General features: G+C 39.1%; 1 protein-coding gene across 1 annotated transcript; it reads right to left on the reverse strand.

Annotated features, from left to right (window-relative positions):
• Positions 1 to 4,939: 4,939 nt before the first annotated feature.
• On the reverse strand, positions 4,940 to 8,554 carry LOC149276114 (protein Wnt-11b). The gene is made up of 5 exons (XM_089503899.1): positions 8,481 to 8,554; positions 7,365 to 7,600; positions 6,718 to 6,995; positions 6,105 to 6,397; positions 4,940 to 5,114 (listed from the first exon to the last, which is right to left on the reverse strand). Exons 1-5 carry the CDS (start codon positions 8,552 to 8,554, stop codon positions 4,940 to 4,942), a joined length of 1,056 nt encoding a protein of 351 aa, XP_089360025.1.
• Between the last annotated feature and the right edge of the window lie 5,122 nt (positions 8,555 to 13,676).

Raw genomic sequence — 13,676 nt, forward strand, 5'->3', positions numbered from 1 at the left:
TGATGTCATATGTAAGCACACTGCTATTGCTGATAAATGAATAGGAAAGCATGATCAGGGCCAGTCTTAGCACTAGGCATCCTAGGCAACTCGTGGGGGTGCCAGTCAGGGGTATATTTTCTATAGGGAGACAGGTGGCAGCACTTCCTGAATCGCTTTATTGGGGACAGATTGGAACTGATTGGCCTATTGGAACTAAAATCCTTGTGCTCTTCTTTCCTCACTTTTTGTTCCTTAAAGAGCTCAGAATGTTTGTTGGATATGAAGTTTTTCACATTGTTCTGTAGCCCTAAATATCACAATATTGTTTAGATGAAAAAAAACAAGGCAGAAAATGTGTTTTGGAATTAAGTTGTATAAAAATCACAATAATGGCTGCTGACAGGTTGTGCTGCTGGACTCTGCTTTGTGTGCGCTAGGTTTCAGAAATAAAACTTGCCAGTGTCCCAGCTTTTAAAAAAACATCAGAAATGTTCAGGCCCAATGAAGATGTAGGAGCCAAGCCTTCATGTACCAGCTCATCTCTCAGATTTCCCAATATTTTTTAAAAGCCAACTGTCTTTCGCCATAGCGTCATTTGTTAAAAAGTCACTTATCTTCCACCAAGGCCTGTTGTTAAAAAAAATTCCCAAATTTACCAAGGCTACCTTAAAAAATAGCTACCCATCCCTTTCCCTGGGTTCACCCATGTTAAAGTCCAATCCTGGCCCCATGGTACAAGTCCCTACGTTGAAGGTAGTGATGTGGAGGAATGGGACTGTAGGTGCCCACTGTCCCTCAGAAGGCTGGGCACCATACAGCTGTACTGGATGTACCCACCTGCAAAGGTGGCACCTGTAATAAGTAAAATGGAACTGTCATGTAAATAAGTTCTGAGTGCAGCTATTGTACATCAATGTCCATTCTTCACACGCAGACTATATCTTGACACTTACTGTTTTGCAAAACACTATAGTGTCAACTCCAGTATTTACAATAGACCTCCTTTTGTTTTACTGCATTGAAAGTAAAGCAGCCAGCATCATCCTTCCTCACCTCAGGTAGTTTTTTCAAATAGTTTCCTTACCTGGGTAAAAAATCTCACCTACTTCTCGCCTATTTCCTTAGGTGTTTTGGAGCTAGCAGGAGGGATTTTTATATACTCTTGCATATTTTTTTTTATACCTGCCCCTGGTTAAAGAGTTCATACTCCTCCTACTTTAATCAGTTTGAAATGCCAGATATTATTATTTGTGGGTGAAGCAAGAGAAATGCGAGATTGAGGTGCTGGTTAAAAATTATTTAACCATTTCATTTACTGGTTTAGAAAATGTGACGGCCATCAGGGCACTAAGTTTCAGTGTCACAGCAGCTGGTGTCAGTATGTTTTTCAATACAAGCCGTAATTTGTCAGTAGCTAGCCATTATCAATCATCATCGGTTGTCTTGATCTAGCAATACTGGTCGACTCTAGTGATTTCCAGCTGCTGGGCTTGAAGACAGTAACAGTAATGTGGGCTTTTATGGAAAGTTAAAGAGCTGTCCTTTTTTACATCATAATGTACATTTTTAATGGCATTTATTCGTTTGTTTTATGTGTATTTTTTTTCTCCTAATTCCTGATTTAGGAAATTTTGTGAGCATCTGGGCTTCCTGGAAAGTATCTCTTCAGTGTTTTACAAAACAATTTCATTAAAAGGCAAACACCAGTGCCTTTAGTACAATAATTACAACATGGCTCTTACAGTACAGTTTTCCTTTTTAACTCTGGTAATAGAGTTTCAAAAGGCAGCTGTTTTTTCTCATATAAAATAATGGTTTTGTTATGTGATACCCAAGAAGCTTTAAAACATAAAATAAAGCCAGGACTTTGAGCTTTAATTTTCTTTGCGAGGCAGAGACTGCTGCAATACAGATATGTGTTTGAGGAATATGGTGCTGATAGCAAAGTAACTTTGTTAGTATTTATTATATAAGCACAAGAATATTTAACCCATTTATAGGATCCCTTTAACCTTGTATTAAAGGCCATTGAAGAGAGGCTACAGTCTAGTTTTAGTTGTGCCTATTCATCTCTCAGCAGATGGAATTTGGCTTCCTCTCGGGTGTCATGGAAACAAACAAGTTAACTTTACAGAAAGGGATGACAGGATGACTCGACACCTTCCATAAATCTTTTTTTGTTTTATGCAATCCATTCTGTTATACATTTACAATCTTTAAACTCGCACACAATATACCGGTATTTTGTGCTTAGATAAATTTCAGATCAAGAAAGAACATTTTTTTATTGTACTTTAGGACCATCACTTTCTATTGATATCACCTATACTTTTCAGTTAGGATATTGGGGGAAGCGTGTTAAAATCCTAAATAATCAAGGATCTAGGATCACAAACAATCAGACTAAATGTATGTGTGTTTAAAACGTTAAACTTGTTAAGGATATGGGAGTCATTTTAGATATAATTAGTTTTCATTTATAGGTGGTCCTGGTTCCATAGGGACAAACCTCACGTGCCAGATTGCCGTGAGGCTAGGAATTGCTTCCTGGCATGGTTTGACCTGCTGGACACTCTAAATGGTTCTATACAGAGCTGGTTCATGTTTCACGGAGACAGGAGTTTTGGTACTAAACATCGTCATGTTACCCTGCAGAAGTAGTGCGGCAGCTCCTGCATTTTGTGGCCGGCTTCCATACTATAAACCAGGCTATAAAAGAAAGCAATAAAGAAAATAACTACTCTCCTTATAAAACAAAACTCCTCCAACGACATCGATATATCAACCGACACAGAGATTGCGATCTTCTGCTCCCGGGATCTCCGCAGGAATTGGAATGAATAGATAGAAGGAAGAATGAACAATAGCACAGCACTGTACAGTATAAAAGTATAAATAAAGAATGTATTACAAATGCACTCACATTTAAAAGCTCAAATGCAGAAACAGCTTATAAAGTATGCAGGTTACCGATAGTGTCATTTTAACAGAAGGCATCGATGTTGCTCTCGCATAGAACCCACAAACCGCCAAACATGCTGGATCATTGCCCAAACAAGAATTATAGAATCAATGCCCTACGCGTTTCATCAGTAATTACGGATTTCCTCGGGGGCTCACAATTACAACACATGCACAGGCTGGGTAATAGTGGGTGTACGCACCTTAAAAATGTCTCCCCCCCCAAAAGTTGTATATTGCTTGCATATTTCGAATGTGATCTACATCATACATATGTTCTGTACAGTTTGCAGGATAAAAAATGGTCTAGTTGAAGAAATCAGGAGGACTGGATTAAAAGTACTCTGAGTCATTTACTTTCCTGCTTCCTTAATAAAACCATTAATGTCTTCACGTCAGATTGTTGGGTGACAGTGGAAACTAATGAAAAAATGTGTCAGGTAAAGGAGGAAACAGGCAGGGGTCATAAGACTGATGGATCGAGTGGGTAGTGAAAGAAATATTGGATGGGAGGGGGTTGAGAGCAGAGGTCTGGGGGAGAAAGGGAAGGGCAATGTAGTAGTCAGTGGGAAAATGGGAACACTACAGAGGAGTGAATCTAAACAAGCTTGTTACGGGGACTTTATAAAACAGCCGTTGGGCATTATCCTAGTAAATATAACCCTGTTAGTGTTTTATACATGATTGATGCAAGACAGGAAAGGAACACAAAATCTTTACTACCAATAGCTTGCCAAGTGCCTCCAGTGGCGTTTATTAACCACATCTAGGCTCGGAGCTAATATGGGCAAAGAGCAATGTGGGGATAAAGGCAATTTTTACATTTAATTTACTCTCTGTCTTGATAGTCCACTATTGAAGAATTTAAGCTATAAATGGAAATGTCACTTACAGATTAAATAAAAGACATTCCAGGCTCACTTCTCCTGCTGAGAACCTTCAGGCTAAATGGGTGGAATTGTGGCCCGCAGCAGAATCTCACAATAATCTTTCATTACTTGCTCAGCATCACCATTTCATAATTAGAGGTGCAAACAAAATCTAGTTAGGATTAACAAGGCAACAAAAACAAAAGTGCAGCCAATTCATTGTCCACACAGTATCCTCCTTTTTCCATACCGATGCAGCAAAACAATTATTCCTGCAATGCTCTCTGGATTACTATCGTTTTGTGCTTGTAATAAACTTACTTCACTGCGGTTTTTCTTTTGGGTAATTGGATTTGGAAAGGAGGTAGTAACAGAAATACAGACTCATGTGGAATTTGAAGTGGAAAATGCTCATTGCTTTTCTTTCTTTGAGTGGTTTACGAATTGCAGAAGGAGGTATCCCAGCTGTCAGACTGTCTGTTCACAGGTGCAGAAAATGCACTGAAAACCAGGGCTCGAATATGCCATGCAATTAAAAGTTGGGGGGCAGAATCCCCATGTGTACACCATCCCAAACCCATAGACTTCCAAATAGAACACAATTAACCAGATTAAAAGGAAGGAACATGAGGTCCGCCATGGCAAAAAACAGTTTTATAAAAAAAATATATATAAATTAGACACAAAAAAATGTCTTTACAGTTAAACTATGCCATGGTCAACAATACAGTCCTTGCCAATGACCATGTAAATATATATAATCTCTATGTACATTTTTTAACATATCATGCAAAAAACTGTTTTTTTTCCCACTTTAAAAAAAACACCGACTCAAGTGACGACTGACTCCTTCCGGCAGAGCATTGCTTGACCGTACCACATCACAGCATGGAGGAGAGCCGGCTATCCTCTATTTATTCCATGTACACCTGTTCCGCGTTCTGTGTACTGTACGTGAAGTGTTGTCTTCAAAGGGGGCAGGATCAGACCAGCTGCATTTTGGTGCCCCATGTACACCATCAAGGGAACATTTTAGTCTCAGTCCCCAGCTTTTAAAGTTTCTTAGAAACGTTTTATTTTCGGTGTCTGGGGATATCGGAGCATAAACTGTGAAACTCCCAATGGCATTACTTGCAGACATAACGCTCTACAGTCCGCTCACATTTCTTGCAAGTGACATAGCAACACCAGTAGTATTTGCACTGGCAGCGCTCCACGATTGTTTCGGTGTAGGCGTTGTACCCGCGGCCACAGCACATCAAGTTACAACTGTCACTGCCCACTGAAGTCTTTTTACACACCCTAAAAAGGAAAACAATATATAAAGTGAGCATTGACGACCACACAAAAAGTAAAGACAATCAAATCTCAAATGGCGTATGGAATGGATGGCAAAGGGCACAATTAGCCAGAAAGTTAGTAGAGCAGAGTCATCTTCTTGTTTCTGAGCCATTGCCTGCACACATACTAAATTCTCTTTTCATTGAGGCAAAAGTAAACAGGACTGGTAAGGGGAGAATAAACTATAGTTGTGCTATTGTCATACCACCCTGACTATTTTGCGGCTTCCTGCTCATTTACATGTGACAAGACTGTTTTTAGTCTCTTTAAAGAGAACAAAGCAAGAGCTTGCGACTTGTGCCTTTTCCTCATTATCATAAAAATATACATCCATGAAATATTTCACTGACAACACACACACCAAGATTTTATCATCTCCTTACAAGGTTCATAGAGATCATGTGATTTCATAATTCAAGATTTTTTTCTTACGCTAGCCTATTGCCCTTAGATAATAGTAATTAAAGGTTTCTTCCCCCAAGCAGGAGTCGAGACACATCTGCGAAAGTCAAAAGCTCCTTGTGAACAGTAAATTCCAAGAGTTTTTTTACCCAAGTAGGAACAGAGTGCACTAGAGACACAACCTCATATCCTAAGACTTAAGTTTAGCTCCTGGGTCACATACTTTCCCATCAGTCCTCTGAACCCTTCATCACACATGAGGGGTAGGTTTCAGAAAACCAAGCGACCCCCTGAGAGCAGAACTAATCTGCAGGTGTCCACAAATTACATTTCCACATGAACTATTCCAGATCTGTACTTCTAATTAATCAAGAAACTAGCTGTTGCCCTCTACATAGGTAACAGGTTCAAAGAAAGAAACATCACAGCTGCACATACACCATATGTATATTTTCTGAATGATTATATCTTAGGAAGGAGAAACGAACACAAGGGGGGCATTTTGTTGCTAGAAGCACAGATTTTACCACTCTGAATACATTTGCTCACCTGTCCTGTGTTCCATATGACCCCAGCTTAGGGTTTCTAGTGCAGTAGTCAGGGGAGCTTATTAAATATACCAGTTCAGACTCCCTGACAGGCCTGATATCCAACTCTCTAGGAACCAACTGCTTGCGAATTCCCATCTGTCTGTGAATCACTTTGGTTGCAGCCAAATATTTTGATTTAAGTTCGTTAGCTACACTGGATAAATCCTGAAGTCCCTTCCAGCAAGTCTTCACAGAGCAGGATCCAGAAACCCCATGACACTTGCATTTTGTTTCGAGAGATTCCGCAAGCACCTGTAGTGGTAGCAAAAAAAGCCAAGAGTGAGACATTAAGGTTATACAAACCATCAGTCCACCCAAAGTTTTTGTTGAGGGGTACAAGCATGAAAACCAGAGATAGGCAAGGTGTCCATACAAGGACACCCGTGTCCAAGACAGACCCCAGTAAATGTCCACCATGAGCAATGTTGGTGCCTACCCCTGCAGAAAACATTCCAGATTTGACTTCTCTATGATCACAAACTATTAAAAAAGGCAGAAAATGCCAAAGTTTCTGCCATACTAAATATAGTTTGAGGCCGACTTGAACTCTATAGTACAGAACATACTCTTACCTGTCTTCCAACAGCATTATTGTGAAGGTTCATGAGTTTGGTAGCTTGTGTTCCGGATTTGCTGGATTTCATGGGTGCATCAACAAAGGCAGAGCCCATCTGGAGGGCATAGCGCAAATTGTCTCCACATCCGCCCCAACGAAAGCTTGGTCCAGGCACTTCAGCTGGTGTAGAGCCACAGGAACACGTGGGGAGCTCCCCTGAGGCGCAGGCACGAGCAATAGAGTGACTCAAAGCAGCAGATGCCAAAGCATAAACAAAGGCAGACTCTCGGGTTCCTATAATATAGATATTGATTTGAAAACTTAATTACAGGTCCATACATTTCAAGCTTCAATCCTTTATCTGAAGGACACTTCAGTAACATCTACAGTATTTATGCCAAAAAGGAACAAGATCATTTAAAAAGGCCTACCCACCTCCACCCTCACCATTTCAAAAACGTACAATATTTTGTACTCTTGCGTTGTAAAAATTTAGAGTGAATATGTATTGACCTAGGACTGCAAAGGCTTGTACCACTGTTGGTTACGCAAGCTCTGCAACCTCACATGGAAATGTTAACTTTGAGCAAACTAAAGCCTGTAAAAGGTTCAAAATACCACACATGTCCCCCTCCCTACCATGAACTTTTTGGGGGGGATTACCTTTCGCCAAGTCAGGGGTGAAATATGGAGCGTGTTCTATGGATGAGCAATTCCAACGCATGTCGGAAAAGGTTAACTGGCAAGTCAGCTTGGTCTGTTTAGCAGCATTTACAACACTTTGCATTAGCTCCAAGTTCCTTTTGCAGAGCTGGGTCTGGTCAGGGACGAGACGCTCCAACACTTTGCAGTGCTCACTCTCATTCCAAGCCACCAAGCTGCCATTTATGGTCAAACCACTGCAAAGGCAAACACAGAAGACATGTTACTCTCCATCAAACCTGGGATTCCTAGTGAACTTTACAAAAAATTCAAACATTAAGAGCAGGTCAGCTCAGTAAAATCTTCTACTCATTAAACATTTCTATAAACCCCGCACAAAGCCATATACTTCTAGGATAAAAGGGTGATATAATGTGAAAATATCTACTGTAAACATATATGAAAAGTTCTGGTCTACGAGAAAGTATTATAGACATTTCCAACAAAAACCTAAAGAGGACAAATCCTTTTGGCCAGTAACCGGCTGAGGACAGAGGACATTACAAAAAGGACTTGTGGCCAGTGGCCTCCTCTAATCATTGATCTTTTTCATTTAACAAAGAGAACCTATAATTACAAAACCAATAGCATGCAATTCAGGAAAAAGTCCACTATTATGACAATTAAGATTTTTGTAGTTAATGCAGATTGTTATGCCAATAGTTTATACACTTATTAAGCTAATAAAAAAAAAAAAGAACACATGGAATGAAAGGGAAGAGCGCTGGGGTCTGCATTTAGCAACTCAATGCACCAGAACACATATGAAAGCCACCAAAGGGTCACAACAAATTACAAAGTAGTCGTGACGTGATCCGTCTGGGGGAGAGGGACAAGGTGGGTCCGGAGATAAAAGCTGGCTGCTGATAAAGCCCTCAGGAGGGGGTGCCAGGGCAAAACACAGAGCCGCTAGAGGTATCAAACCCCACAACTAATCGCTTTTACGGTGAACTGATCCTTACAACAGAGTTCTATATTAATATAGACATTAATATAAACATTGACACGAGCCTTCGGGCACATCCATCACCCGGTGCCCACGACCCGTTAACGGATTAGGGTAGTAAAAGTACTTACAGCCACTGGATTGCACGGCACGAACTGGAGCAACACACAAGGAGGAGGGCAATCCAAACCCGGACTGGAGACATTCCCGGAGCTGGAGAAGGTCCCGGGGCGAGGAAACGGGTCAGGTGGGGACTCCCGTGAAGTGATCCGGCGTCTCTAGCGAGGGTTGTGACAGTTCTCCGTCTAAAATGAAGAGAGAGAGTTTTCTAAAATCGTAAAAAGTTCTAGTAGTGGCTGGTGCTCGCTAAAGAGTGACCATGAGGCTCTGTGTTATCACCCTACTCTCCAAGGGTCTCTACTGCTTAAGAGCAGACTCCCTCTAGAACTTAAACGCCTTCTGACATCACTTGCCCCACACCCCTCAGAGCCGGATATGCGCAGTTCGGGTACTTTGGTGTGAAAGTGGCTGCTGTCAGAGGTTGGCTAGAATGCGGGACCCATAAACCGACAGGTCCCCCAATACAGTAACAGGTAGTCCATTTACACATCGAAACCATACAGCCGGTTCCCATAGCGCCATCATATTCCGTAGTGCTGTCCAATGGGATGCTTTACAATGCATTAGATGTGCAGCAGTAATTTTACCGAACGTTAGTTTATAAACGTATTGGAGTTCTCAGACTTGTGCCGCAAAATACTTATTCTCTCAAACCCATCCTTTCCTAATGCTGATGATGTAGACAAGGTGCTGATAAATTCACAATTAAGGAGAGCATGCGCAAGGAGCATGTGAAAGGGTCTGTCAAAGTGGATGATTAACAGGCTAGTGTTTCTCATTTATATAATATAAAATATAAATAAAAAGGACAACCTCATCCCCAGGTTAAACATAAAAAAAAAATCCTGACCTGAACCTTCTGGAATGAAAGCGACAGATTAGTTTTAAAGGGATTCCCAAATCTTGCTGTGCATAACGATGTCCGTGAGTTATTTGTTGCTATGACAGTTTAATATAAAATACATTACAATCCCACTGCCATTCTACAATTTTGGGAGCCGGAATGGTGTATCTACTAAATACTGTTACTGCGTTTCATTTTTGTTGTTTTGTACTGAAGTCTAGTAAGCGACTCTTCACTTTCTCCTAAAATATGAAACTGCATTGTAAATACTGCAGGTGTTTGTAACACTTGGAAGTAAAAAGATGTATGGGGTGATACGTAGCATTTTGTCGTACAAAATCCCATGGACGTCAATGCAATAAGAAAGCATACTTGATGCAAGCACATTGTGTGTTTTAGTTAATATCTCCTCCTACTCTTGATACCCACATGTGCCATTTCCAAGTGACGTATTCTCAATGGGAATCTATTGTCCGTTGATATTGACACCCCATTCTTCAACATCACATGAGGTGTTAAATCTGCCCTGCTCCATTTCCCCCAGTGCTTTGATATGTGAATTCAGATACCCAAGGGTTTTTAAATGCAAATATGTTATGCATTTCATCAAACAACCCCTATAACAGTCCAGACATGTCAGAGTCAGTAAATGTTCCATATCGTTTTAACGAATTATTGAGGTGAGTCTCTTAGATGACAGGAATGTTTTGCCCCAAGTTTTTATGTGGCATGAGACAGACATACAATATAGAGAACCCATATTTCCCATTACAAGTGGCTAGTGGGGAGCCTCTATTATGTGCACTGCAGATATATATATATATATATATAAACATATATATATGTAAACAAGTGTAGAGAAATTACTAAAGGAAACCCGCAGGGGGTGAGGAGTAGGGGGTTAGCGGCTGAAAGATCACTCAGAAACTGGCCACAAAACCTCCAAATGAAAAAAACTGAGGAATGTGTATTTGGAAACAAATACTGCAGAATCAGGAGCGATAGTATAAAAAAATATATATATATTTTTTTGAGGGGGGGTGAAAATAGAAATGGGGTTCAGACAGAAGAAAACCAAATTCAAATTACTGGCAATGTCAGCAGGCAGAAGCAGTCAAACAGTGTTTTAGCACAGAGAATAGAAATGATATGAGGTAACCACAAAACCTTCAAACGAAAAAAAAACTGAGTAATATGTATTTGGAAACAAATACTGCAGAACTAAGAACGATAGTATAAAAAAAAAATTTGCGGACAAAATAAAATATGGAGTTGAGACAGCAGTAAACAAACTCTCTTCAAAAAAAGAAAAAATAATACAATAACCTTCTACGTGAATTATTGCACAGCTACAGTGAAGAAAACCAAATTCAAATTACTGACAATGTCAACAGGCAGAAGCAATCAAACAGCACTTTAGTTTGTAGAGATTTAATATAGTCAAATATAAAGAGCCATGGATATAAATAGTCGTGCAAGTAACATCAAGTGTTACACTGTGTCCAGAGCCGTTTCAGGACACAATAAACAATGTTATGCAACAATATAGTTTATGGCAAAGTAATTGTGTATACAAATGCTATCCAATATTGCCTGCTGATATAGAACTGACTCTTAGTAAAAAGAGAAAGTCCAAGAAATTCAGACCAGAGGTGTCACTAGAAAAAACCCTAGACTAATCTTAATCACTATCAAGAAGCAGGAGGTAACCTGGAATCAAAAACAAAAGTGCATAGTGCTCTCCATAAAATACTATTTATTAGTTAAAACAAGCATAAAAACACTCACAAATTAGCAGAGAAACAGGGCGCCTTATCAAGGAACGAGTCCCCACACAGTAGTCTCTGGATCCGCTTAAGCTCATGCAGAGTGCCGGCTCATCCGGGAGTTATAGCAGGATTCCAAGTGTTTCTTCAGCCTCTCTGTGGGGAGCTGAATGCTGACTCCGCAGTGCCTGTCTGTTTCTGCTCTTACGCGTTTGGTAGAGGAAACGCTACTTCATCAGAGGCGTGTACTGGTACTCCCACTACAAGGGATTTAAATAACCTTCCTTACAGTTCAAGTGGGCGGGGCCAAACTGACGGAAGCACTATGTGACCAAAAGTAATTAAATTGCAAAATCGAAGCTTCTATTGTATGAAAGGAGACACACTACAGTTAAGATGTAGCAGCAGGTATATTAGAGATAAGGCTAATCGCGAGGACATGTAAATTATTTAAGATATATAGCAAACCTTCATTTATCGTTGAATACCGTTAATTAATTGAGGAATCCCAACCAGAGATTATTAAATAAAACCTATTATAAAATTTGTTAAAAGCTGAGGTAGATTTTAATCCTTATAACAATGCGTTTTAAAATAGGAAGCTCCACAGGGGGTCTGTCAGGAGGATTCAAATTTCCCATCTTAAAATCCATGTTTAAAAAAAAATAAAAAAAAATGAAATGGCTGACGTTAAAAATAAAAATAGAAAAAATTCTTTAAAAATACACTATTATTGCACTATTCATAAAAAATATTGTTAACATTATTATAAAAATGCTCAATGCATTTTTATAATAATGTTAACAATATTTTTTATGAATAGTGCAATATTAGTGTATTTTTAAAGAATTTTTTTTTGTGGCTCAAAATCAGTATTTAGTCCACATGGCTCAAAGCAATTTAATTTTAAAATCCATTATGCTTCAATTTTATCAAGATCCTTTTCTATGTTGCCCCCCCAATGTCTGCACTGCCTCTATAGCCATGAATTTAAGACCATCTGGATTAGCCGAATGGCATTCTTTAAAGTGTCTGTAGAGATTGTGACTCTCAAATCCCTTTTTAATATTTCTAATATGTTCAGCAATTCTGAAGTTTTCTTTTGATTCTTCCTATACAAAGGCATTCACATGGACATTCAATTAGATAAATGACACCTGAGGAGTTGCAGTTTAAAAAAGATTTAATCTGGAAGACTTCTTTTGTATTCTTTTCCCTGAATTCTTTGCAACTTTTATTTTGAGTTTTACTGTAAATACACCCTTGGCATTTCCCACATTTAAAAATTCCTATGTCTAAGGTATTATGTCTATGTTTCTTGTTTTGTTTTAATGTTGGTGCGAGGATGGTTTTCAAAGTAGGAGGTTTAGAATAAATTATGCATGGTGGGTCTTTAAGACGTTCGCCAAGGATGGGATCTCCTTGTAGGACATGCCAATTCTTTTTAATTAGACGTTTGATCGTATGAGACTGGCGGTCAAATCGCATTATAAAAGAAGGTATTTCTAGGAAGCTATTTTTTTTTTATTGATTAAAAAGGGTTTGACTTCTAGGGAAGACTAGAGCTTTTTCTTGTGCTTTGGCTAAATCTTTCTCTAGATAACCCTTTTCTAAAAACAGTTTTTCATCTGTTCTATCTGAAGCTCACATTCTTTGAATTCAGAACAGTTGCACCTAATTCTCCTAAACTGACCAAATGGGACATTATTTAACCATGATTTAAAGTAGTCACTTGTCGCAGGAATAAAACTGTTGCAAGCAACATTTTTTTCTAAAAGTCCTTGTCTCAATTTTATTATTTTTTATATAAATTTCAAGATGAGTGAGATTCTTTAAAAGTAAAGTGCAAATTGTATGGATTAAAATTTAAAAACTGCTTAAAATTCTCAAACTCAACTGTTGTTCCTCTCCAAATAAAAACGCAACCATCAATGTATTTACGCCATAGGACCAGATTCGCACCAAAGGGACAGTTATTCCATATGAACTCTTCTTCTCTTTTCCCATAAATAAATTTGCGTAACTTGGCAATATCTGGTTCCCATGGCGCTACCTTCAATTTGCAGATAAAATTGCCCTTTGGACTGAAAAAAGTTGTGGTTTAAAATAAATGCAACACAGTCAACCAAAAAGTTTATTTGGTCATTCTTCAATTCTGAGTGAGGGGCTAAAATATATTGGATGGCCTCACATCCCTGGTGGTGCTGTATGACCGTATATATAGGGAGGTGACGTCTGCAGTCACTAAGATAAAATATTCTTGCCAGTCTATACGTATGTTCAATATTTGTGTAGTGTCACATAAGTGGGACTTCTGTTGAATAACTATTGGTTGTAGAAAGCTGTCCACATACTCTCAGAGGTTAGAGGTCAATGAACCGATACCTGAGATTATAGGCCTTCCTGGGGGGGGGGTTAGTTGTTTGTAAATTTTGGGGAGGTGATAAAAGATTGGGATGTTGGGATATTTACAATTAAGATAATCAAACTCATTTTTATTTAATATATATTTAGCAAGGCCAATTTCCAAAAGATCCAGTAGATTCTTTGTAAATGACATTGTTGGATCTTTATCCAAAGGTAAGTATGTTTCTTGA

Source organism: Sceloporus occidentalis, unplaced genomic scaffold (assembly GCF_023333645.1).
Source record: "Sceloporus occidentalis isolate IW3139 unplaced genomic scaffold, rSceOcc1.0.p SCAF_247, whole genome shotgun sequence".
NCBI lineage: Eukaryota > Metazoa > Chordata > Lepidosauria > Squamata > Phrynosomatidae > Sceloporus > Sceloporus occidentalis.